This window comes from Hemicordylus capensis, chromosome 5, assembly GCF_027244095.1.
Source record: "Hemicordylus capensis ecotype Gifberg chromosome 5, rHemCap1.1.pri, whole genome shotgun sequence".
Lineage (NCBI taxonomy): Eukaryota > Metazoa > Chordata > Lepidosauria > Squamata > Cordylidae > Hemicordylus > Hemicordylus capensis.
The window spans coordinates 216,244,872-216,269,746 of NC_069661.1; the positions used below are offsets into that span (position 1 = coordinate 216,244,872).

Sequence of the window (24,875 nt, forward strand, 5' to 3'; positions counted from 1 at the left end):
ACCCATAACATAACAGGCATTTTTGTCCATTTAATTGGACAGCCGCCCTTCTGTGCTTGTGTGTGAGACAGAATACAAATGGGTGTTTGGGTCTGCGTGTTTGATCCCTCTAATCGCACACTATTTGTTTGCTAATAGAGTCAGAGTTTCACGCTTACTGCTTGGCTCTTTTCAGCAATGCAGCAGGACAGGGCAATCATGGGCACAGAACACACTGCCGAGCATGGGCACAGCAGCCCCTCCTGATTGCCTCTTCACACACTCTTTCCAGCCCCCTAAAGGAGGCTTCATTATGGCCCACCCAAACAACAGGGTTTGAATCAGGGGCGGAGCCATCATTGAGCGAACAGGTTCAAAGAACCCAGGCCACCAGTTAAAAGGGCCACTGGAGCCCCTGTTGCATGTAATGTCACATGCAAAGGGGATGCGGCCCAATTGCCCAAAGACTCACCCCAGTCCTCCCCTTCTCATTATCAGGCAGCGCTTGCTGCCTGACACCGTTTATTTCCTCTTCCTCTCCCAGCGAGGGAGAGGAAGGGAAATAAATGCTGTCAGGCAGCAAGCGCTGCCTGGCAATGAGAAGAGGAGCGCTTTCTCAGGCTATCCCAAGCCCAGGCCACGCCCCCTTTGCATGTGACATCACACACGGGGCATCACTGGTGGGGCCACTGGGCGGGGCAGGGCGGAACACAGGCCGCTGTTCAGCTGGCTTCACTCCTGGTTTGAATCTGGAACTGCTATGATCCTCTTCATTGGGCTGAGACTCCTCATTTAGTTCAGCTCTGCAGAACCTTTTAGCCTAGTTTCCAGAAGGTTTATGAGCTCACCCGCAGGGGTGGAGCTATAATTGGGTGAACGGGTTCAAAGAACCCGGGCCGTGCCCAATCAGGAGCCGCCATTCGCGGCCCTGACACGCCCACCGTGTCTGACGTCAGACGCGGGGACGGTAGTTTAGCTCCCGAGTGGGGGCTGCGCGGCCCCTTCAGGAGCTAAGACTGGTGCTGCGTTCACAATGCAGCCCAGAAGCGGCTCTTCCCTGCAGGGAAGAGCCGCTCCTGGGCTGCGCTGTGAACGCAGCACCAGCCTTCGTCTAACTTAAGCTGCTTCTCCCGAACGGAGCCTCAAAGCTCCGTTGGGGAGCCAGACCACGCCCCCCCATGTCTGACGTCAGACGCAGGGGCGTGGCTATCCCCTGTGTCTGACGTCAGATGCAGGGGGCGGGGCTATTGGGGCACCCGCCGTGGCCGCACATGGGCTGCCGGCGGGCTAGCTACGCCCCTGCTCACCTGGCATTCCATGTGTGTGTGTCCGTGTGTCTATTGCACTTTGCAATGCCAGGACCAATATGAACCAAATCGGGGACAATTGTAAGGAGACATAGGGACACCTCAATGGCGTAGTTTGTTATGATGTCATCCACCCCAATTCAAGATGGTGAATGTGTGAACGTTTGAGGCGCAGGTGGGCTAACTTGTGAACCGCCTAACCTATTTGAACCAAATTTGCCATGGCTGTAGGGACACATAGGGACACCTCAATGGCATAGTTTTTGATGATGTTGTCCACCCCGATCCAAGATGGCAGATGCGTAAATATTTGAGGTGCAAGTGGGCTAACTTGTGAACTGCCTTACTGATTTGAAACAAATTTGCTACAGCTGTAGGGACACACAGGAACAGCTCAAGGGCATAGTTTGTAATAATGTAATCCACCATGATTCAAGATGGCAGGCAAGTGGGAACTGATTTGGACCAAATTTGGTACAGTTGTAGGGACACTTAGGGACACTTCAAACACATAGTTTGTGATGATGTCATCCACCCCAATTCAAGATGGCGGACACATGAATGTTTAAGGCACAAGTGGGCTAATTTGTGAACTGCCTAACCAATCTGGACCAGATTTAGTCCAGTTGTAAGGACAGTGAAAGGAAAGTAGGCAGATTGGTTCTTAATAGAACCACCTGTTATTTTCTAGGCTTCTCATCAAATCAGATGGATCTGATTTTCTACAACATGGCAAGGCATACTGCTTGTACAATTTTTGTGGTGTTCTGCATTGTGTGAATTCTGACAGTATTGCCCTTGCAGATGTTCTAGAAGTCAAACATTCTCCCAGAGCACTTCATAGCACCCAATGCCATTTTGATGATCGGATTTTTTAAAAAAAAAACCAAAGGATGGGGGTGAGGAAAGTGGTAATTGTGCATTCACCAAGTGAACAACAAATCTAGGCCTGGAACTGTGTGGAGTGCAATTGTGGTTATACAGGACTGAGTGGCTATAAAATAAACTAGCTAACATCCAGACTAATTCATTCAATAGTACTAAGACAACGATCATGAATATGTATATACCACTTTTCAACAAATGTTCTCAAAGCAGTTTACATAGAAAAATAAATAATAGATAAATAAGATGGTCCCCTGGTCCCCAAAGGGCTCAGAATCTACTACTACTACTATTTCAAATATTTGTATACCGCTTTTCAACAGAAATTCCCATAGCAGTTTACATAGAGATATACAGTAAAAAGAAAGAAAGATGGATCCCTGTCCCCAAAGGGCTCACAATCTAAAAAAGAAACATGACAGATACCAGCAACAGCCACTGGAGAGATGTTGTGCTGGGGTTGGATAGGGCCAGTTGCTTTCCCCCTGCTCAATAAAGAGAATCACCACTTTTAAAAGGTGCTTCTTTGCTCAGTTAGCAAGGGAAAGAATCATAAGGCAGACACCAGCAACAGTCACTGGAAAAACACTGCTGAGGCTGAATGTCTGATAGTGTTATTGTCTCCTCCACCTACTACTCAGGAGTTACTCTAAAGGACTACTTAATTTAATAGGACTGCTCAGAAATGATTTAGTCTGGATGTCAGCTACTGTGTTAGAAATAAAACAAGCAACAGAATTAGTTCATAATTGTGAGTGGCGGAGGAAAGACAACAGGCTACTAGAAATGTCTTTGTACCAAGATGAAGAGCGCAGCTACTTTTTGTTTGTTTAATGACAGTGATGTGAGAAAGCTGTGAGGCAGTGTGATAAGAGGGAATAAACCAGAATACCTGCAGACAACAACACACAACACTACTACTATAGTGGCTTGTTTGAGAGGGGAGAGCCTGTGAAAGCTCTTTCAGCCCATCATGTGAACAAACAAATCCACCCTGATTGTACCCACACCCACTTCTGTTGCCTTTTGAAAAGTCAGGGCAAGGACAAAGACCAGCAGTGGCTGTCACCACTATGAGGATCAGGTAAAGGGAGACAGGAGGGAGTTCAAGTGGGGCTGGGAGGGTAGGGTTGCCAACTGTCCCTCATTACGCAGAATGTCCCTCATTTCAAGGATGAAATGTTGGTCCCTATAGGGACTAGGGATGTGCAAACAGGTCTGACCCCGGACCGAACACCCCCCAACTGCACACAGAGGCCAATTGCGCGGGTGCAGCGGCCTCCAAAATGGCCGACATGCCGGAGGGGAAAGGCCTGAATAGGCCAAAGAGCCGGCCGAACGGCTAGTGGCAGCAGTAAGGGAGGCCGGCCAGGGGAGGGGGAACCTCTGCGGACACACACACCCCATCACCTCCAACAACTTCCCCGAAGGGGGTAAGTAAAAAAAAATTTCAATTTTTTAAAAAAAAGTTCACGAGCCCCACCACCGGAGGAGACCGAACCTGGGGGCATTCGAGGGAGTGCCATACTCAACTGGCCCAGTCCGGTTCGGGTCTGGTCTGGACTTGAACTGGACCAGCCGGTTCCGTACACACCCCTAATAGGGACAGCATTTGTCCCTCATTTATTCAATAGCATATAATTCAATTACATATACATCAATGGTACTCAAGCTCTTATTACCACTGCATACACCGCCCAGCCCACCCCACCAGCCAGCCCCCACAAACATGTGTCCCTCATTCTGGCAATGAAATGTTGGCAACCCTATGGGAGGGAGATTTGCGGGGGGGGGGGATCAACATGCAATTTGCTCCATACACAGGAGTGGTAGGGAGACCAGGAGCAGATTGGGTGAAAGAGGGGAAGAGATTGGCCCCAGAGAAGAGTGGCGTGCAGTATGCGGAGGGCTGGCTTACCACATGCTGCCTCAGGTGCTGGGGGAATCTGGGCCAGGCCTGTGGGCAAGTAGCCATTGACTAAGCTGTAACACCGCCGTGTTACAGCCACCGTAGCTCAGTACCTGTCGCCCTCCTCCATCCCTCCCATTGTCTTCCGAAGGGCTGATTGCCAAGCCTTCAGGCTGCCACAGGATGGAATTTCTGCCTCACAGCGACATCTTGTGATGAAAGAGAGCAATGGGCCGATCCAAAGCAAGGCCTGCAGCTCTTGGAAGTGTGAGTCCCAGCTCCATGACGTTTTTGTTCACCCTCAAAGGAAACAGATTTGGTTGCAGTTAAAAAAATTTTTAAAAGGATGATGGGGCAGTGAGACTATGGGTGGGGGGATGGGAGTTGCCTTTTCTTACAGTTTATGAACATGGAAATAATTCTCCACAAAGGCTAGCATGCCCTCGATAGGCTGTGCACACAGATATTAATTAAGGTATAAGTTGTTTGATGGATAATGTTAGAGGACAGCAAATCACTGTCCTCGTATGGAAACCTGAAGCATTGAAAAAGACCACTGTAAACACACCCTAAATGAACAATGGGAGAGTTCCAACCTTGTTTCATACAGGTTTCCCCAAAAAAACCCCTCTGCTTCTCCAGCCTCTCATCCTGCCAGACAGTCTCCCTGGCTGCGACTGCATTCTAGGAGAGGATGCCAGGCAATCTGCGAGTCTGCCATTTCCCTTCTGCTGTATATTTAAGCTGAGGGGCTTTGCCTTTCTCATGGAATTAGAGATGTAGAGATGTCTTGGGAGTCTGACTGGCTGACTTGGAGCTGAGGACCTTTATGGCCCATCAGAAATGGCATCGTTGTACCCTTTGTACACAAGCTCCAGTCCACCAACAGGAGGAGCTGGTCAGCTGAGCCCCATCTCCTCTTTATGTTGAACACTCATACAACTAGTGTACAGCGTATACAGGTACAGATTTGTACATAGATACAGTTATTCACGTGTCATGCTGAAGACAGGTACAGAAGTACACTTCCTATCTGTACCATGTATTTGAGGGGCCTGTACCCAAGTTCACTTTTAACATGAACGCAGGTTCAAACACATAAACGAATGTACAGATATCTGTACATCCATACAGCATAATGTCTGAAATTGGGCACTGGTCTTACTCAGCCTTGGCTGGAGCACTTGCTTGCAGCCAACAATCAGAAAAATGGAAGCCCACAACTTTGTGAATCATGTGATCATTTTGGAAACATACTAAATAAATCAATTGTTTTACAGCCTCTTTGGAAGCTGTGTGCTTCCCTTCTCCTCTGGTAGACATGCATATGCAGCCATGATATATTTTTTATTTTATTTTGAGGGAACAAACAGTGGCAACATGTCTATTCTCCCTCTCCTTTGTATTGCAAGGATGGGACTGATGGTATCCATGTTGATGGTATACGTATACGTATACGTACACACACACACACAGAGATCCCCTCATAAGCATTTGGGAAGTGTTGGAGCTTGGAAGGGAGATGATCTACCCCAGCTGCAACGGAAGTGCACAGGTAAGGGGAGCACTGCTAATTAATATTGTCTGGAGACATGGAGTTCAAGTTCTAAATAAAGTTTAACATGTAAAAAACTACATGCACTTTTTGTTTAAATGTTAAATAGCAGCCAGATCAGCCCCGCTTAAGTATAGTTTGACCTGTTGGATATGGAGTTCCAGTATATCGGTCTTTTGCACCAAGTAGCCTAATGACCAGCCACCTAATGGCACAGCGGGGAAATGCTTGACTAACAGCAGAAGGATGCCGGTTCGTATCCCTGCTGGTACTATATCGGGCAGCAGCGATATAGGAAGATGCTGAAAGGCATCATCTCATACTGCACGGGAGGAGGCAATGGTAAAACCCTCCTGTATTCTACCAAAAGAAGACCACAGGGCTCTATGGGTGCCAGGAATCTAAATTGACTTGACGGCACACTTTACCTTTATTCTGATTACCACTAGGGGAATTGGGAGTAGAGGTAGTTAGTGAGGGTCTCCTTAACTGACCCTGCTTTACCTCTACTCTATGACCTCTGCCTTGACTCCTCAGGTATTTCCTGTGGGGAGTCAGTCCACTTCCTTTCTTCTTGGAGAGTAGATGGAAACATCTCTCCCTGCCCCCCCATCTATCCATTATGTAGCCTTTAGACAGGGCTAGGTCTTTACTATCCACAGGGGTGTAACTACCATTAGGCAAGGGGAGGCAGTCGTCTTGGAGCCCCACTGCCTCGAGGGAGCCCCACTGCCTCGAGGGGGCCCCCAGAGGCACATCACATGACTCCCCACCCGCCCATGTTGCACCCCCTATGAATTATGTTGAGTCTCTTGGAGATTGGCAGAAGCAGAAAATAAAAACACTAGATTCAATGTGAACTGGATATTCACCGTATTCATAATGGGGATGTGAGTGTGAGTGCACTATATATTGTGAAGTGTGTTTGTGTGTGTATATCAGCGAGGGGCCCATTTTAATATCTTGTCTCTGGGCCCCCTCCAACCTTGCTACACCCCTGACTGTCCAGAATATACTTCACCAATAAACCTGTTTAATTTAGATTGTACTACACTCTCCATGCGTGTTCTTTAGATGACTGCAGCAACAAAAACTCTGCACTCTACTCTGTAACTGGAGTGGGTAGCTTCCTTTGTTGGCACTTTGAAAAATAACTACAAACTCTAACATGACCAAGTGCCACTACTTTAGGAAATTAGAAGGAAGGCAACAGAAGATGGGAGCTTTTGGGTTGTGGCCCCATGTGTATGCCACATCTTCCCTTGCTCATCTGCTCAATGCTCTCTTTGTTGGCTGCAAGATGGCAGGGAAAGTACTATTTATTCAAGTACTATCTATTCAAGATCTTCTAGGGACTGACACCTTTTAGGCTCTTGATGGATGCCACAGCTGATCTGTTTTTATTTATTTTTATGGCCTTTTGCTGCTGTTGGTTCTTTTAGAGCAGCTGTGCTGTTTTGCTTTGTTTTGTTACTTTTGCTCTGGCATGATGCTTTGTACTGATTTTTAAATTTCATTGTTAACTGCCTCAAAAACTAAGGTTGAGAAGCGAGAGATAACTATTTCAAATAGACAAATAAATAATGAGCAAATATAAAAGACTGGGTGTGGGGAGGAGGAGGGGAGGTTTCAAATGAATTCAAGAAACCAACCAGAGCCAGGAGAGAGGAAAAATGATATGCCTGGAGCAGGCAGGACTGGGTGTGGGAGGATGGGGCAAAATCCACTTGGGCTTTCTCCTTCACAACCTCTCCTTCATTTCAATGGGGCTCTTGTCTTGTGCCTTTGGAAGGCAGACCTGAAAAAAGTCAAGGCTTAAAAGGGACAAAATGTATTACCTCCCAAGAGCACAGGAGACATACATAGAACATATATCTGTCTGCCCTAGAAGATCTTTCAGAGAGGTCCTTTTGTGTCCCGTCACCATGGAGTTTTTTACACAGGGCCTTTAGCTTGCATCTCCTCTGGAATGGAGGGTATGCATTCACATATCAGCCAGATTCACCCCAAAGTCCCTGCGAGCTATCAGGGAGCACTTCACACACAATTCAGGTTTTTCATTGCACATAAGGGTGTAGCCCGATTCATATCCAGGGTAAAAAAAAAAATCCACTTTTTGTGTTGGTTTTGGGGGGCAACTTCGAATTCGCAGTAAAGCCTGCTATCTATGTGAAAAACACCCATCACAGGTTTGGCTGCTGGTGACACACAAACTGGCTTTTTCAGTGGTGGTCACCGCCCTATGGAACTCTCTGCCATTGGATATTCAGATGGCACCTTCTGTATGGTTTTGAGGTGTAAGCTAAAGACATTATTTTAGCAGGCCTTTTAAATGTCTTTGCTTTATCCCTGTTTCTTAACCAGCCTGGGGTTTTTTATTGTAATGTATTGCACACTGCTATTGTAATGTATTGCACGCCCCCCCCCCCAAAAAAAATTGTTTTATGCTTTAACTTCTATTGTTAGCCATCTCAGGTCCATCAAAAGAAAGGGACAAATTTCAGATGTGCAGAATGTTGCAGTATATCTCTAGTGTGCAAGTGTTATCCAAGCATGTGACTCAGCATGGTGAAAAAACAAAGGCCTTTCTTCATATGGACCTTTCCTCCCCCTGTTTTCTTGGTGGTTTCATCAGGGGGCAGTGTTAGTCCAAGCTCCTTTTCAAAACCCTTCCCCCTCAGAAACACAAAGCTGTGAAATGACTGGTGAGAAAACAAATGAGTTTTAGACACTCCCCCTCTCAGAATTATTTCTGTTTTCTGTGTATGTTTGAGATGGGGGCACTGGTGCTCAGTCCCAGCTCTTTTTCAAACTCCTCCCCCTTCAGAAACACAAAGCAGTGAAATGCCTGGGGAGGGGGGAGTTTTTTCTCTCCCCCATCTCCCCAAGAAGCAAAAGTTCCATTGCCTTTGCTCACCATCTTGTCTGTTAAACTACACTCTCAGCTGAACATTCCTTCCTACTGACTAACATGGGCGGAGTTGAGGGGGCATTGCCCCCTTAGGGGTTTTTTTCCCCCTTCCAAATTTTTGAACACCAACACATCTGGGGATCACCCTCAGTCTGCCAGTGCCAGGGGCGTATCTAGGGTAGGGCAGGCAGGGCACATGCCCCGGGCGCCACTTGAAGGGGGGCGCCATTTTGTAAAAAAAAAAAAAATTAAATGGCTGCCAAAAACAAAATGGCCACCGTGCATGCTCAAATGGCCTCTGTGAGGCCCTAGGTCATGCCAGGCCTTGCAGAAGCCATTTGAGCATGCGCGGTGGCCATTTTGTTTTCAGTGGCCTTTTTAAAAAAAGATTATTTTTTAAAATGGCCACCGCACATGCTCAAATGGTCCCTGCAAGGCCCTAGAGGCCAGCGGGGTGAGGGGGAACCTTTGCAAACCCCCAGCCTTTAGGAAGCCCCCCCAAAGGGGCTACAGGTAAAAATAAATTAATATAATATAATATAATATAATATAATATAATATAATATAATATAATATAAGACACTGTACACATATTCAGATTGGCACTATGTACAGAGAATCAGGACTTGTGAATACGGAGCTGACGTTTATGAGCTAGGATTGTATTCATTTGCTCTTACTTTGCTTCTTGTGATAAGTGAGTTAAATGTGATGTCTTGCTAATATGGCTATTAATGGTGAGTTTGTCTTTGAATCAGTGTGAAATCCTTAGTATTAAGGCCACTGGGAGTTTCTTGCTCTCTTTCTCTCATTTTAACTGTCTTTCTGAAAGACTAGAATATATTTCAAGCAGTGACACAGTTTACTCTGCATATCCTTTAATTATTTACAGAGTATCTGGGAAATGTCAAATTCTCCATTTATTTTTAAAACTTATGTAACGGTGATGCTACAATGCATAGCAGAGAATTAGACAGGCATTTCTGTTTAGTTTTCCAAGTACACCTCCACATAGTATTTGGGTATTTCATGAGCCCCCGCATACTGACATTTGTAGTTTTCCAGCATTTTTTGGTCTGGCTAAGTCCACTGCTAAATAGTTTTTGAAATATTAAAAGATTAACGAGCTTGACTTGTATTTTTCAGCTGATATTATGGTAAAGTTATCTGAAAGATGGGTGTCAGATGCTTGGACAGGGGGCGCAGTGTTTGCCCTAGGCGCTATTTTCCCTAGATACGCCTCTGGCCAGTTCCCACTTGCCTGCAAGTTCCCTGTCCATAAGAGTCCCAGATTTCAGCACTTTCAGAAATAGTATATAGATGCATGCATTCATACATAAATACAATCTCTAAAGTGAAGAATTTGAGTCCAAGTAGTTATCTTCTTAAACCCTGTTGGGCTTTATATTATGTGTAAACATCTCTAAAGAGAGGAGAAAAGAGTTTGTTTTTTTAAAGGGGGGGGGAATTAAATAACTGATGATGTAATAAGAAGGCTGGGGCTTCCCCCCTGCTCTACAGTCAGAAATAACAACATGTTAGATGCATTCAAAAGCCAAAGCCAAGGAATTGCCTCCCATTTGCTTCCATCCAGTCAGCCATAAATGCAAGGGAGAAAAACATCATTTTTCAAAGTGATGTTCAACCAGTTAAAAGCCAAGTTGTCTACACCACATGCCTGCAGAACAGCAAAGCAATGATCCGTATCTCTTTGTAGGTAGAGCGACTGCAGAGCAAATTGCCTCAGGTTTGCAAATACTGATAAATATGAATAAAGGCGGAGATGGATGTTGACACATCACACGACGTTATTCCAGTGAAAATGTATAATACTGTAACTAATGGAAATGTACAGATCCCAGAGTAAATCACGTTACATATTCAGGCTATGCAGCACAGCACTAAGAGGAACTATCTAGTTCAATTTAATTTTAAACAGGTAAATGTAAATGGATTAAAAACTTTGCTGGTCAATGCATTTTTTTAAAGGAAGCAACAAGGTATTATTTAAAATCTTAATTATATTTGGCTCAGAAGGGCAAAGAGAAAGGGAGATTTATTTATTTACTTATTTATTTACTTACTTACTTACTTACTTATTTATTTTATATACCGCCTGACTTCAATGTAGCCTTGCCATTTCCCCTGGAATTTAGGGTAGCCCCCAGATTTTGGCTCATCCACCCAGCTGCTAAATTCCACCCTGATTTACATGGATTTCAAATGTGCTGCCCGGATTGCCCAGATTTTGCTCTGGATCCCATCACATGGGAGGGCAGAGAAGGAGGGGAAGTATATAAATCTGTCATCTAAATAAATAAAAATGCAAATTAGTTGCCGCATGATCTGCATAATATGCAGATTAGGCCACCTGGATTTGGCAAGCTTGAATACGGCAGCCCTACCCAATGGCTCTAGGCGGTTCACAAAAATAAACACAACAAAAACAAAACAAACTGTTAGAACAATTTAAAACATTCAGAGATTACTAAAAGTCTGGCTAAAAAAAAAAAAAAAGAGCCAGGTCTCACAATCAGTGAGACCCAATTTGTAAGAGCGAGCGGGAAGAGAGCCATGGGTGGCCGGATCGGGCACCCACATGACTGCCCGCTCCGTGACGGAGCTGGCGGGGGCTGGGGAGTTCGGGGGCAGCATGGCCCCCGGAAGCTCCAGTATGCCCTGCGCGAGCGCGCAGAGCATACTGGGGAGACCCCCGAGCCGGGAGGCTGCTTTTTAGCCTCCTGCTGGGGGTCTACTCATGAGTAACCACGGCGCAGAGCCACACCGCGGCTACTCGCAATTTTAAAAAATGAGTTTGCGGAGCGCTCGCTCTGCAACCCGGTTTCAGGGGCAGGCTACTTGAGTGGGTTACCCACTCAAGAATCACCAGGCTCACAGCTGAGCCCTGTGGTTCTCACGATTGTAGAATTGGGCTAGCCCAATTTTCTACAATTGTGTGAATAGCCTCAAAGTGTTTTAAGGATTCTTTTAAAGGCTGGTAAAGATACTAAACTGTGAACATCTATAGGGAGCGCATTCCATAGTCCCCGAGTAACTACAGAGAAGGCCCATTCCCAAGTCACCGCCAAATGAGCTGGCCACAGCATTCAGAGGCACACCTCCCTCGATGACCTTAATGGGATCATGCAGAAGGTATGTCAAAAGAGGCTTTTCAAACATCTTCCAAGGCCTACAATGTGAAAAGAAAACAAGGGGACAGCCATCTCAGAAAGTAGGTCAGTCTCAGTTTGTGCTTATGCAGCTCCCTCACGGTTCAACGGGGCCTGCACACGAGCACTTCCCAGGGGGTTGTGTCCCAAAGGGGCTTATAATTCAAGGGACTGAGACACCAGCAGCAGCCACTGGAGGGCATCTGGGGCTGGATAGTTGCTCTCCCTTCTAAAATATAAGAGAGCCAGCCCTCTAAAAGGTGCCTCTTTGCCCAGAGAGCAGGTATATGCCCACTGGCATTTTACTAAGCCATTGCAAAAGCTTCTGAGAGTTAATATGGGCATGTAAGATGTCAACCAGGGGTGTTACTGGGTACTCAAAAGACCTCCCAGGCTCCCAGGCTCCCAGCCCCACTTTTGATCAGTAAACTCAGCCATGCTCACAACCAAGAATAATTATGTTTGATTGCACCCCAAAGGGAAACTGGAGGAGACAAGTGGTGTATTGGAGTTAAAACATTTGCTTTGTCCTCAACACAGCACTTTTTAGGGTGGAGACAGAAAAGAGAAGTGATCATCGCTGCTGCTGGAGCATTTTACCAAGCCATTGCAAAAGATTCTGAGAGTTAATATTGGCATGAAAGATGACTGCCCACACTCCCATTCAAGAAGAAAGTGGGTGATGAGATTCAGGATCCCGAGACATTCATTGGGGGCTGAAGTCCCATGGGCCACCCCCTAAGGTTGTCCTTGATGTAAATCACGTTGGGGGGGAAATGAGATTTGAATCCACTGCAATGCAATTCCACAATGACTTTACTGGGCACCCAACCCCAAACCTACCAGCACTTGATCAGCCCACATCTCAGCCCCTCTTTCAAGGTGAAGAGAATTAGTTCTTATTGTACACTTGACTATAGGGTTACAAAGTACTACGGTCTGAATCTGAGTGGAGACCCTAAGAATACATTGAAGCATTGAGCAGTTTTTGCAGAAAACAAGGCTGGGGAAAGTGGAAAAGATTCCTTCCAAGAGCTCCAAGTACTGAATTTAATTTGAGCAGTAATGTTTTAACTGCTGATTCAGATAAAAAAAACTTGTCAGCCCCAAAGCACACTGCTCAGTATAAAATACACCCTTGCTTGCATTTAAAGGAATAATAAACTATCTAACAAAATTAATTCAAAACCTTTGGTCAACAAACTCTTAAAAGAACTGGCACAAAATGATGCTGCCCGGCACTGGCAAGGCTGAGATCAATTCAATTCCTTGAGGAACAGAAAATGTAATGAGAAAAGCTCTTAATAGTGCCAGAATTAGCATTAAAGGACAAGAACTACCAAAGTCACCAATTTATTGCAAATGCTGCACTATGAAGCATGCCAAGTAGGCTGAAACCAGAATAGAATGAGGAATAGAACCGAGAATGAGGGGGCAGTAGCTATTCGTGCCCACGACAACTGGCCTGATTGTAACTTGAATGAAAGAACAGTTTATCATTGATCAGTTTAAATTATGCTGTTTGCTAGATCAATTCATAGCCTTCCCTGGTATATTAGTTCTAGCAAAGTTTCAATGCTCTTTTTAAGGGTGGGTTCGTAGGAAGACAGGAAGCTGCTTTATGCCAACTCAGACCATCTAGCTCAGTATTATCTACACTGATTGGCAGAGGCTTTCCAGGGTTTCAGGCAGTAATTTTTCTCAGCCTTACTAGAGATGCCAGGGATTGAACCTGGGACCTTCTGCACTCAAAGCAGATACTCTACCACTGGGCTACGGCCCCATCACCTGGCATTCTCCACTCAGCTTCAAATGTTAAGTTACAAATGGGTAGAGAATGTCAGGCAACTGTCGGGCAAAAGACTCAGGAACCTGACCTTAGTGAGTTTGGACAACACACTTGCTGGAAGCATGCATTTCCCAGGAACCTCTAGATCCCTTCTACTTATTTGCTTGTGGGTTGTCTGGACCTGCTCTAATAGTCTACAAAAGACAGACTGCAGGGCAATTGCCACAGGCAATTTTAACCCCCATAAAAATTAATTGAAAGGGGGCTCCACACTGGCTGATTTTGCCCAGGTCCCACAGCCCACCAGGGCTCTCTAAGAACAGCCCAGGTGAAAGAATAATGAAGATCAGACACTAAAGATCAATGAAGATCAATAATGAAGATCAAACACTAAAGATCAATGAAGATCAATAATGAAGATCAGACACAGAGCTGCCTGCTGGCCAATACTTACTTTCCCATCTTTTGACAATGCAGCCAAAATTCATGACTGGATGCTGTGCAAGAGTCTGTCAGTAAATTGGAAAAAATGGAAAAGCCCAAGAATTAGGGTGGCCACTTGCCCAGGATTGGCCCAGGCAGCCCAGGAATCAGATGTCCAGCTCAGAATGTAGGGAAAGTGTCACCTTGGATACAGAATGTCCAGGAATTTGAGCAGGAAGATTGCTTTAATGAAATTTGCCAGGTTTTTTCTGGTGCTTCTCTCCAGCCTTTGTAGCTACATGGTGTCAATGTTTAAAAGCACCATGTTCTTACTCTTTCTCTGGCATCTGTACTGCTAAGTGACTAGGATGGCTTTCTCTATATGGCTCATATGTGGAGTATAATAGAGGATGAAGAAAATCCCCTCATTTCTGGATCATCTCTAGAGTAAGTGAAAGTCTATTGAGGTGAAATGCTCCTAACCCTCTCCTGTGCAAAGAACACTCATGGAGAAAATACATGAAACAGTTGCCAAGCTCCACTGTCAAGCACTCTTTCCAATCCCAGTCCAAAAGGTAGGGGTTTAAATCCCCCCCCATTACCCTGCTTTTGACAGTTGAGAGGCAGTGTGGTATAGTGGTTAGAGTGCTGGCCTAGGATAAGGGAGACCTGAGTTCAAATCCCCATTCAGCCATGAAACTCACTGGGTGACTGTGGGCCGGTCACATATCTCTCAGCCTAACCTACCTCACGGGGTTGTTGTGAGGATAAACATAACCATGACCACTGCTCTGGGCTCCTTGGAGGAAGAGCAGGATAGAAATGGTTAAAAATAAATAAATATAATAGTTGTGTCCAGAAATTCTCTCTGCCGGATGTGGCAATCCTATCATAAGCCACTGGCTTTATTTACTGACTTGCATTTGTGAAATCGTGCACAAGGCCGGTAAAGAAGGAACAAGAACACAGATTCTCTAAATCTCAGATTTAGAGAAAATCCGGCCCAGGAAAGAAGTTTTGGTCAAGCCTACAGTCCTCTAGCTCCCAGTAGCACCACAGAGCCTCTTCCCCTCCCCACTGAGCAGAAGGAAAAGGGGAGGACCTCAGAGGCTTCTGTTCTGTCAGATGGATTAGGCCCCCACGTACGTTAGGCTCCCAACCAGCCCAAATTCTTTCAATGTTCTTGTTTCTCATCTTACATCCATCAGGCTGCTTAGTGAACAGAATGACAGCAGCAAATAAGCTGCCTCTTCCAAGCCAGGTCACTACATCAAAGCAAGCAGCAACACCAAGCAGACTTATTTAGAATAACTTCTATTAAAATCAGTGGGACTTCTTTCCAAGTAAACCTGATTAGGATGTGGCTGCAGCACACTGCCCTTGCAAGTCTTGCTTCTAGGCGCCTGAGCTGACTCATAATCAGGCAGTGAAGGAGAAGTGATCTTGGACCCAGCCAATTAAAGGCCCAGGCCAGGCAGAAGTTTGTGGACGTTTGCCAGCAGGCACAACATGTGGGCTCATGTTTAAAAGCTTATAGCCTTTTTGCAGGTTTTCACCAAGCAAGTAACGTAAAGGTGCCATTGAATAAATAATAATAATATTTATTAAATAAATAAATATAATAATATAAAAATGAATAAATAATAATAATTTAAAGCATGTTAGGTAGGGACTTATGGCTGATAACAACCTAGTTCTTTATCTGAGGACATATTTACCAACTCAGAGAAAGACCATGGGACTTCATCCTAGACAACATTTTGTAAAGAAACAACACATCAGGTCAGACAAAACTGGGCATTATCCTGCCCAGGGTCACAGCCACTAATCATCCAACCACTAATCGTCCTCCAACTTTTCACCAATAAATTTAGGGAGTGGGAGTGGGGTGTGGCTAAGCAACTTGGGAAGTTGCTTCAATTCCAACTATAGTACAAACATGCTGCAAGTGGAAAACAGGTAGTAAAAGTATATGCAGAACCACTGTTCCCTCCAAGGCGCATGCATGTGCACATGCTCACAAGTTTTCTGATGTCCGCCACCCAGAACAAAACTCATTCCGCACAGAGATTAAAAAAATTAGTGGGACCACTGGTCAAAAGCTGGATGCTGTCGTTACAGGAAAGCGCTTTGCTCATATGGAAAACCCCAAACTCCCTCTGCACTTTTTTATCAGGCATTTCCTCACTGATAAGAACTGTGAATATTATAGGGAGTTGCCTTATGCTGAGTTAAATCAGTAACTTGCCTAGCGAGCAAGAGGTTGCCGGTTCGAATCCCTGCTGGTGTTTCCCAGAGCATGGAAACACCTATATCGGGCAGCAGCGATACAGGAAGATGCTGAAAGGCATCATCTCATACTGCATGGGAGATGGCAATGGTAAACCCTTCCTGTATTCTACCAAAGAAAACCACATGGCTCTGTGGGCGCCAGGAGTCAACACCAACTCGACAGCACAACTTTACATTTAGCCTAGAATTGTCCTCTCCTGACTGGCAATGGTTCTCCAGAGTTTCAGCTGGGGTGGGTTCATGCCCAGTCTTACCTGCTGGAAATGCCAGGGACTGAAAGTGGAACCTTATAAATGCAAAGCATTCACTGTGTCACTACCTCCAAAGTACAGTCCCATCTGCCCTTCCAAATGAGCTTTGTAAATTAATTATCTACTCAAAATCCATTCTGTATGCCACACTTTTGAAAGCTTTTTAACCCCATTCCCTGCCTTGTCACATTTTAACCAACATTAACCAACAGATCATCCCCCTAACAACTTCCAGAGGTGTAGCAATATTAGCCTGTTGCAGTAAAAACAAAATTCTTGTGTCACCTTAAACACTAACAAACACATTGAAATAAGCAAATGTGTTTGGTCATTGTAGCCAGGGACAATGGGAGCTGTAGTCCAATATTATCTGGGGACCTAAAGTTGGGGGTCTCTGGCATCGAGGCAGATGAGGAGACTGGGATTTAAATTCTTGCTCAGCCAGTCACTACCTCTCAACCTAAACTCCTCACAGAGTTCTTATAAGAGCAAAACCGAGGTTTAGATACTGGAATTAATGGTGCATATTAGAAAGGCCTTGGGAATTCCTGAAATTGATACAAAGCAAATAGAACTGAGAGGGCAGTGACTAAAGAAATGTCCACCACCTCTTATAGTGTGGTTACTCTAACAAAAGTAGGGGCTTGAGGAAGTAATCTAAAACTTACTAAGATTTGTACAGAAAATCCCTCAATGCTCTTCCAATTAATCTTTTTTTTAAAGGAACTTTCACAGATGATCTCACAAGCTGGTAGATCAATTGACAAGCAGAATGAAGAGAGCTGTCCCTTCAAAACTATCCTTGAACCAACTTAAGTAGATCCAATAATGGCAAGACATGAAGCCAAAGGCAAATCCCATGCAGACAGATAAAGAATGAGATGTGTGGGATTCTGAGGGTGAGGACACCACCAAATGACACGTGGCCATGCTTGAATCTTGTCAGCCACAAGATCTTCCTTCAGCTGAGGAGGAACAACAACTGGGAAATGATGCATGTCTGTACTATTCTTTTCACTCAGTTCAGTTTTGTAACTTATTTCTAAGCCTGTTTATATATAGTTGGAAAATAAAAAATGTGAAAAATGTGCAAATTTCTTTCAGCAACAGTGCAAATAATGCGTCTATTAACAATGCACACAATTTCCAACACTTTAATAAATGATAGACTAATGAACACCAGTCTTCAGGGTTTGGTTTTGTAATGTTCACTCATTTATTATATGTTTATGTCCCTTTTCTCCAAGGAGCTCATGATGGTGTGGTTCTTTATCTTATCTTATACTCACAACTCCTTGTGTTGTATACATTATTTCCCCATCTTCTGCTTGGATCTTAGCAATTTGTCCACTATGCATTTTTAAATCCCTTTGGTTTAAAACAACAACAGCAACTTTATTCCATTCAGCAAAAAGACCCTCAGCATGTACAAGGAGGACTACTTAGTATCAACATTATTATTATCATTATATTTTATATCCCGCTCTTCCTCCAAAGAGCCCATACTTAAATTTCTCCTCACAACAACCCTGTGAAGTAGGTTAGGCTGAGAGAGAAGTGACTGGCCCAGAGTCACACAGCAAGTATCATGGGTGAATGGGGATTTGAACTCGGGTTTCCCCTGTTCTAGTTCAGCACTCTAACCACTACACCACGCTGGCTATAGTGGAAGTTGTTTCTCAATTTTTCAATGTATGTCTCTGGGAGATGGGGAGGGTTGTTTTGGGAAAATAGTAGCCCCGCAATTATAACTTGCCAGAAGCTGAAAACCTTTCTCGGTTATAGCAAAACAACCCCTGTCACAAAGGGTGAATTTAGGGCTGTCAATATATATGGTTGATTATTATTATTATTTCAAAGATCCAATTGGAATAAATTTCCCGCAGCAGAACTTGGTGGAAATTGCAGCTTCTTTGACCTGAAGGCCCCCTAGTGGAGAAGCTTCCGTTTTGGTATACTAGAAAGCTATAGAACTACCGGAAATAGAGCGGCATACATAGACTCGTAATCAATCACCGTGATAAGAAAGTACTAGAGTAATCCATCTCAAAGCATTGATAGAATACTTCCGGGTTCAGCATTTTGATTGATTGATTGATTGATTGATTAAGTGCCGTCAAGTCGGTGTCGACTCTTAGCGACCACATAGATAGATTCTCTCCAGGATGATCTGTCTTCAACTTGGCCTTTAAGATCTCTCAGTGGTGCATTCATTGCTGTCGTTATCGAGTCCATCCACCTTGCTGCTGGTCGTCCTCTTTCCTTTCCTTCAACTTTTCCCAGCATTATGGACTTCTCAAGGGAGTTGGGTCTTCGTATAATGTGTCCAAAGTATGATAGTTTGAGCCTCAAGTGCCTCAAGTGAAAATTCTGGATTGATTTGTTCTATGATCCATTTGTTTGTTTTCCTGGCTGTCCATGGTATCCTCAAAAGTCTTCTCCAGCTCCAAAGTTCAAAAGCGTCAACACTTCAGCACTGGGTTTCAGGGTTCAGTATAGGGAGCCATTTTTTTTCACCAGGGATAAATGAAAGTTCATAGACATAAATGAAGAAACAGAATTTTAGCAGAGTCGAACTGTGATCGGGAAGCAGCAGAATCTCTTTCCAAAACAATAGGCAGCAGTAAGGACAGAAGACCATGGTCTTTCTAACTCAGGTCTTAGTTCATGTGAAAACTATGATTTATTTTAATTAGGTCTACGACGTAGAGAATAATGGACAGCGACGGCTATCAATTCTTAAAGTAATTTCAATATTCTAGTCTTTTCCTACCTCTATAAGGGTTAAAAAGCGGAAAGGCAAATGAGAGACACGCCGGCAAAGAGGGGGAGCCAATCACGGAAGTATATCTAATCATAGAAAACAACATAGAGATGAAACAGGAAGAAACGTAGTTCACGTGGGTGAAGGTGATTGCAAGTAAGATGTCTGCTTCTCTGCTAAGGAAGGCGCTGGAATTGCTGGAGGCACCGGGAGGTAACAGGGAAACAGCGAGGTGGGATCGGAGGCAGGAAAATAAACTCGCCCATTACTGCAGTCTTTAATCTAATGAGTTCTCTCTATGTTGAACTAGTGTCTGCACCTCGTCCCAAGAGGACAGAGACGGTTGCCCAGCCCAGCAACCAATCGTTGAAGAGGAGGAGGAAGAAGATTTCGGGACGCAAAAGAGAGACGGCTACAGTCAAAGGCAAGGTCATCAAGTCAGCGTTAGGTGAGAATATCTAGGGTTGTTGGAGAACTGAGGATGTATCCTTATAGTTTATACAAATGCTGCAGTGACTATCAGTGTTGCCTGTAACAGGGATTTCCCAGATGTTGCTGACTACAACTTCCAGCATCCCCAACTGCAGTGGCCTTTGGCTAGGGATAGTGGGGGTTGTAGTCAACATCTGGGAATCTCTGTTGCAGGGAACACTGATGATGACAGTATTGTGTAGCTTCTTACTACCGTCACTTTCCAGTCATCTAGGCTGGTCAATTTCTTTTATTAAGGATCTTGAACTGTTGAAGGTTTTGTATCCAGTCCATTATCTGCTGGAAGTATTTAAAATATCCACATTAATGAATCATTTTGCTCTCTGCGCAATATATTTTGCTCTCTGCACATGCACAGTTCTAGTTGGCCCGACAAAAAGGGCTACCTTATAATTCATATTTGTATCTTTAGCTTATGAAGCCTGTGCTATAACATGTGAAGAACAACATGTGTTTTTCCCCCCAGTATGGGACACAACTGGCAGCACCTATGCTGCCAAACCTGATGCAGACAGAAAAAGAAAATGGGGCATTGCATCATAATATATTGTAGCTAGGTAGAATTGTCTCTTATTTCAAGTGCAAATGTGCTTAAAATTGTGTTATACTCTTTCTCAGAGGAGTATAAGAAACATCAGGCTGTTGACCACTTTGAGGAGAACATACAGTACATGATGAGCAGTCAATTCACTACAGACAGCACCATCACTCAAAAGGTGAGCTTTCTACTCAATATGTCTTTCTGCGTTCAATATCTCAGTGAGGATTGTTTGAGTGTGCTTTTGTTTCTAACCCTGTTTTTCCTGCCTCTGACTTGTCGCATCCACCTCCCAACAACCACTTCTCTATTTTGAAGCTCCTGGTCCATCCCAATCGAATAAGTTCACCTGAAATAAGGTGTGTGGTTTTGGAAAAACTAACAAAGCTCTACATCTGCAGTTGCAAGAACAAATTGAAAGCTAGGCTTCAGAATGGGAGGGGAATTTGCTTGCCTCCTAGTGTGACTTTGTACCCTTCCACTTGGGAGAAAAAACTTTGTAAATCTTGTTTCGAGTTTCCCCATTGTTCCCTATGGCCAAAACATTCGAAACTCAACCACTGTTTTCAACAAAACATTTTGGCTATTTGTGTTTCATTTTGAGCTCAAAACAGAACGCAGAATCAGTTTTGTGCACATTCCTACTACACATATGCCCTGTCTATTTTATTTTATTTGCATAACTGACAATAGGGTTGGTGAGCATAAATACCTGTTTAAGATTTTTGGCTGGTCCTAATAAAGTTATTACTTGTTTGTGGCTTTTAGATTTTTCCTAACAGATCAACATGACTATCTACTTTTTTTTTTTTAAGCTAGGGTATATCAATCATAAATCCCCACTTAATAGTAATGTAAATGGTAACCAATTTACAGAGCAGTCCTATACACACTTATGTGAGAGTAATCCACACTGAGTTCAGTGGGACTGACTTTAAATATGTGTGGAATTGTGTGTTAGGGATACAGCCACTAAGCTCTCTTGAAAATTGGGCTCTGATAAGATATCTGCATAACGTGGGTGTGTAGAAATGCAAAGTATAGTCCTCCTGAACTGAATTTATGCAGCTTACTCTGAACACACTGTCTGGGGCTTTCTGGAGCACCATGTACATCGGCTTCTGCTTTAGTTAGCACTAGTATTTTTAAGCCCGTTATAATAACGGGTGCTAGCCTTCCCCCCACCCCTTTTTGTGTGTTTGTGTTTGTTTGTGTGGTTTTTTTTTAATCTCTCTGTCTGTCTCTCTCTCTCTCTGTTTGTTTCTCACTTGCTCTTTGTCTTTGTTGTCCTCCGAGGTTTTTTCCCCCCTCTCCCTTGTCCCTGTGCGCTTTGGTGGCCCCGCTGCCTCTGCTTTCCTGCGGCTGTCGCAGCCGCATCTTCCTCTGCGGAGACGGAGGCTGGGACCGGGGGCCGAGTGGAGGCCATAGGAATCTTAAAAAGAAAAAGCTTCCGCCGCCGTTGTTGCCGAACTCCCACCCTCCCTCCCAACTTCCGAGACCACCTTACCCCGGCCCGTGTCAGTTGGGCGAAGAAAAGTCCTTAATTGAAGAGGGAGAGAGGAGCTCGCAAGCAGAGCTCCTGTCTCTGCAAAGCCTCTTCCTGAACTGGCGCTTTGGGCACGAAGGACGCCTATTGGGACCTTCGCGTCCATAGTGTCAGTTCGGGCAGAGCCTTTGCTAAGAGAGGAGCTCTGTTTGCGAGCTCCTCTCTTCCTCCTCAGTTATGGAGTTTTCTCGCCCAACTGTCACGGGCCGGGGTAAGGTGGGTTTGGAAGTTGGGAGGGAGGGTGGGAGTTCGGCGGCAACGGCGGCGGCGGTTGTTTTTTTAAAAAAGTGCTTTCTACGGTCTCCGCTCGGCCCCCAGTCCCGGCCTCTGTCTCCCCGGCCGGTCTGCGTCTCCTCTTGCTGAGGCAGCGGCTCTGCCGCCGCCTCGGCCATTTCCCCCTGCCGTCTCTTCTCTGGCTTCGTGGCGGCCGCTTGGCTGCTCCGCTGTTCATTTTGGAAATGCCGCCAATGGGTGTTTGGGTCCCGCCACCGCCTTTGTCTTGAAGCGGCTGCCAAAGCCGCATCTGTCCTCGCTGCCTGCGGGTGATCTGGTCCCGCCGCCGCCTCTGTCTCCAAGCGGCTGCCAAAGCCGCATCTGCCCTCCCCACGGCCGGACAGAGTCAAAAACATGGCCGCCTTTTGTCTGTCTCCGTTCTGCCTCAGCCGTCCTGCGCATGCGCAGAACAGGCCAGGGAGGCACGGACGGACACCAAGCATTTTATTAGAGAGGATTCTGTGCCCAAATGTTTGTTTGGGCTGGAACCAGGTGGGCGGAGACTCAAGCCATGAGTGGCTGCACTGTATCAGCAAAGAATATTAACTTTTAATCTCCCCCTCTATTATGGCTGAAGGTTCTGGAGCAGAACAGAGGCAGAAAATCACGAGACCGACCTAAGAAGGAGAAAAAGAAGAAGCCAGAAGCCACTGTCTTCACTGAGGAGGACTTCCAGAAATTTGAGAGAGAGTATTTTGGAGGAGCAGGATTAGTCTGATCAAATAAACTCTGCGTTTCTCACAGTTAACAAGAAAGCATAAAAGAACAGACTTTTACAATGGAGCCACGTTTACAGGAAGCTACAGGATATTTATGTGTAATTTGTTTGGCATGAGATATCCTATTCTCAAGGCAGAGAATCCAGATCTCTCTGTTGCCAAAAAAAATAGGATATCTGCAGATTCCGTACTTTTGTATTATGGTTCTGTCACTTATATACTTCTGCAGGTGTATAAAAGATTTTCTGGCTTTAACCAGATGAAATCACTCCCCTCTGCAATAGACTTACACTTACTTGACTGACTTAAGGATATTATGCTTGGAAGTAACCACTGAATTCAGTGTGATCTGATCTCTATTGCAGTGGCTTAACTTTGCAGATTGAAACTAAAAGTTCTTTTAGGAAAGGGAAATATAAGTTTAAATGTTGGGGCAAGGGAAGGAGTGCAGTAAAGCAGGGCTTCTCAAACAAGACCTCAAATGATTTGGCCTACAGCTGCCATCATCCCCTATTGATGGCTGTTCTATCTCCTATTGATGGCTGTTCTGTTTGAAGAGAATTATCTGGGTCAAAGTGTTCAGCCTGTCTATAGATAGTGAAAATAGCAGCTTCTCTAAAAAGAATGCTGCAAATAAAGTCCCTCAGTCAACTCTTTCTATCCCTTTAGAAATATTGCATTACTCTGCTAGAGCTTATCCCTCCCTTTTCAAGGAAAGGACCTTTCCTAGAGGTTCTTAATTGATTCAGGGGCCCCATCCACCCTCCAAATGAAATTGCTTCAGGGTGCAATAAATGGTTTGTCCAAAAGATGGCAGTCTTTGTGTCAAATATTAATCCCTTTCACAAACAAAAGTAGCATTGGGTGAGTCTGAAACAAAGTTTTGTCTATGTTCTCAGGATTTCAGTTCTTCAAAAGCATCATAAAAAGCAGTAGGCTCTAGCCTACAGTGAGACCATTAAGTCTTGTAGAAATGAAAGTCCATACATAGAAAAGTTACTAAAGAAACAATTGTGAAGTGGGATCTATGAGCAAAGAAGTTACTTCTGGGATAAGCTGTGTAGTAATTGTGTTTTTCTAGCAATGCTTTTATTTCACTCGAGACACAAATGACCAGGCTCAAACTATCATACTTCAGACACGTTATGAGAAGACCCAGCTCCCTTGAGTAGTCCATAATGCTGGGGAAAGTTGAAGCGGGTGTCCCGCAGCAAGGTGAATGGACTCAATTACAACAGCAATGAATATACCACAGACACACCTTTAAAGGCCAAGTTGAAGACTGGTCATCCTGGAGAGAATCTGTGGTCGCTAAGAGTCAACACCTACTCAGTGGCACTTAAATGTTTTTGTATATTCCCCTCAATTATAGAAAGCAGTTAGCAAAAGTTTAGAGCCCCCTCCCCACAATGTAGCTTGGTTGTCTGGATATATTGCATGTCTTGCTTTATGCATTTCTCATAGCCTATCCCAAAGAAAATCAAAAGGACATTGTGGATCCAACTTGCCCATTGTTCTATGCGGGTACCATATTTGACAGACTGCTTTGTCTCACTGGAGAAACATCTTTGGAATGTGGTGTAAGCTAGTTTTGCATCAGTTATCCTAGAATAGTTTTGTTACTGAATAGCAAGCTTCTAGGATTTCATATGGAAAGGAGTTAGTCAGCAGGAGAGAGCAATCCAACATTACAGAGACTTCCTCTGCCAGGTAACAAGGCACACCTTAGTTGGCTCTCCTGCCAGGAGCAAAAGTGTAATTTTTAACACTCCCCCACCCCAGCAATGAATCATCCCTTTTCTTCCAGGGCAGTATGCATGGGCGGGCACAGCTCCCTTCATTCATGCTCCTGCTGCACGGAAAGGGGCTTCTACCATTACCTTGACTATGGCCTTGTATTTCATGCAAAGGTGGTAGAAGTTTGTTTTCAAACCAACATAGAAACTATACAATCCATATGGCCAACCAGTCCTCGTGCAAAGGGCCCTCGCTCAATAGAAGAGCATGTGCTGTACATGCAGGTCTAATTAAATATCCAGCAGTAAATGCTCTGAAAGATCTCTGCCAAAGAC

At 44.7% G+C, this 24,875-nt stretch overlaps 1 protein-coding gene and 1 long non-coding RNA gene across 3 annotated transcripts; both read left to right on the forward strand.

Annotated features, from left to right (window-relative positions):
• The first annotated feature begins 3,466 nt into the window (after positions 1 to 3,466).
• LOC128326364 (uncharacterized) lies at positions 3,467 to 17,597 on the forward strand. Of its 2 annotated transcripts, none has more exons than XR_008308001.1 (3): positions 3,467 to 3,604; positions 5,493 to 5,635; positions 17,195 to 17,597. It is a non-coding gene; the product is annotated as an uncharacterized LOC128326364 (long non-coding RNA). The 2 variants fall into 2 exon arrangements; XR_008308000.1 differs by lacking the exon at positions 3,467 to 3,604 and adding an exon at positions 4,106 to 4,347.
• Positions 17,598 to 19,289: 1,692 nt separating this feature from the next.
• On the forward strand, positions 19,290 to 23,614 carry RPS19BP1 (ribosomal protein S19 binding protein 1). The gene is made up of 4 exons (XM_053253058.1): positions 19,290 to 19,448; positions 19,546 to 19,683; positions 20,346 to 20,443; positions 22,662 to 23,614. Exons 1-4 carry the CDS (start codon positions 19,397 to 19,399, stop codon positions 22,800 to 22,802), a joined length of 429 nt encoding a protein of 142 aa, XP_053109033.1. The 5' UTR covers positions 19,290 to 19,396; the 3' UTR covers positions 22,803 to 23,614.
• The last annotated feature ends 1,261 nt before the right edge of the window (positions 23,615 to 24,875 follow it).

What these genes read in the sequence shown, in the direction of transcription:
- RPS19BP1 (XM_053253058.1), top strand. Translation starts at nt 19,397, where the DNA reads ATGTCTGCTTCTCTGCTAAGGAAGGCGCTGGAATTGCTGGAGGCACCG. An exon ending in ATTGCTGGAGGCACCGGGAG is followed by an intron (nt 19,449 to 19,545) that starts GTAACAGGGAAA and finishes ATGTTGAACTAG; the next exon opens with TGTCTGCACCTCGTCCCAAG. An exon ending in ACAGCACCATCACTCAAAAG is followed by an intron (nt 20,444 to 22,661) that starts GTGAGCTTTCTA and finishes TTATGGCTGAAG; the next exon opens with GTTCTGGAGCAGAACAGAGG.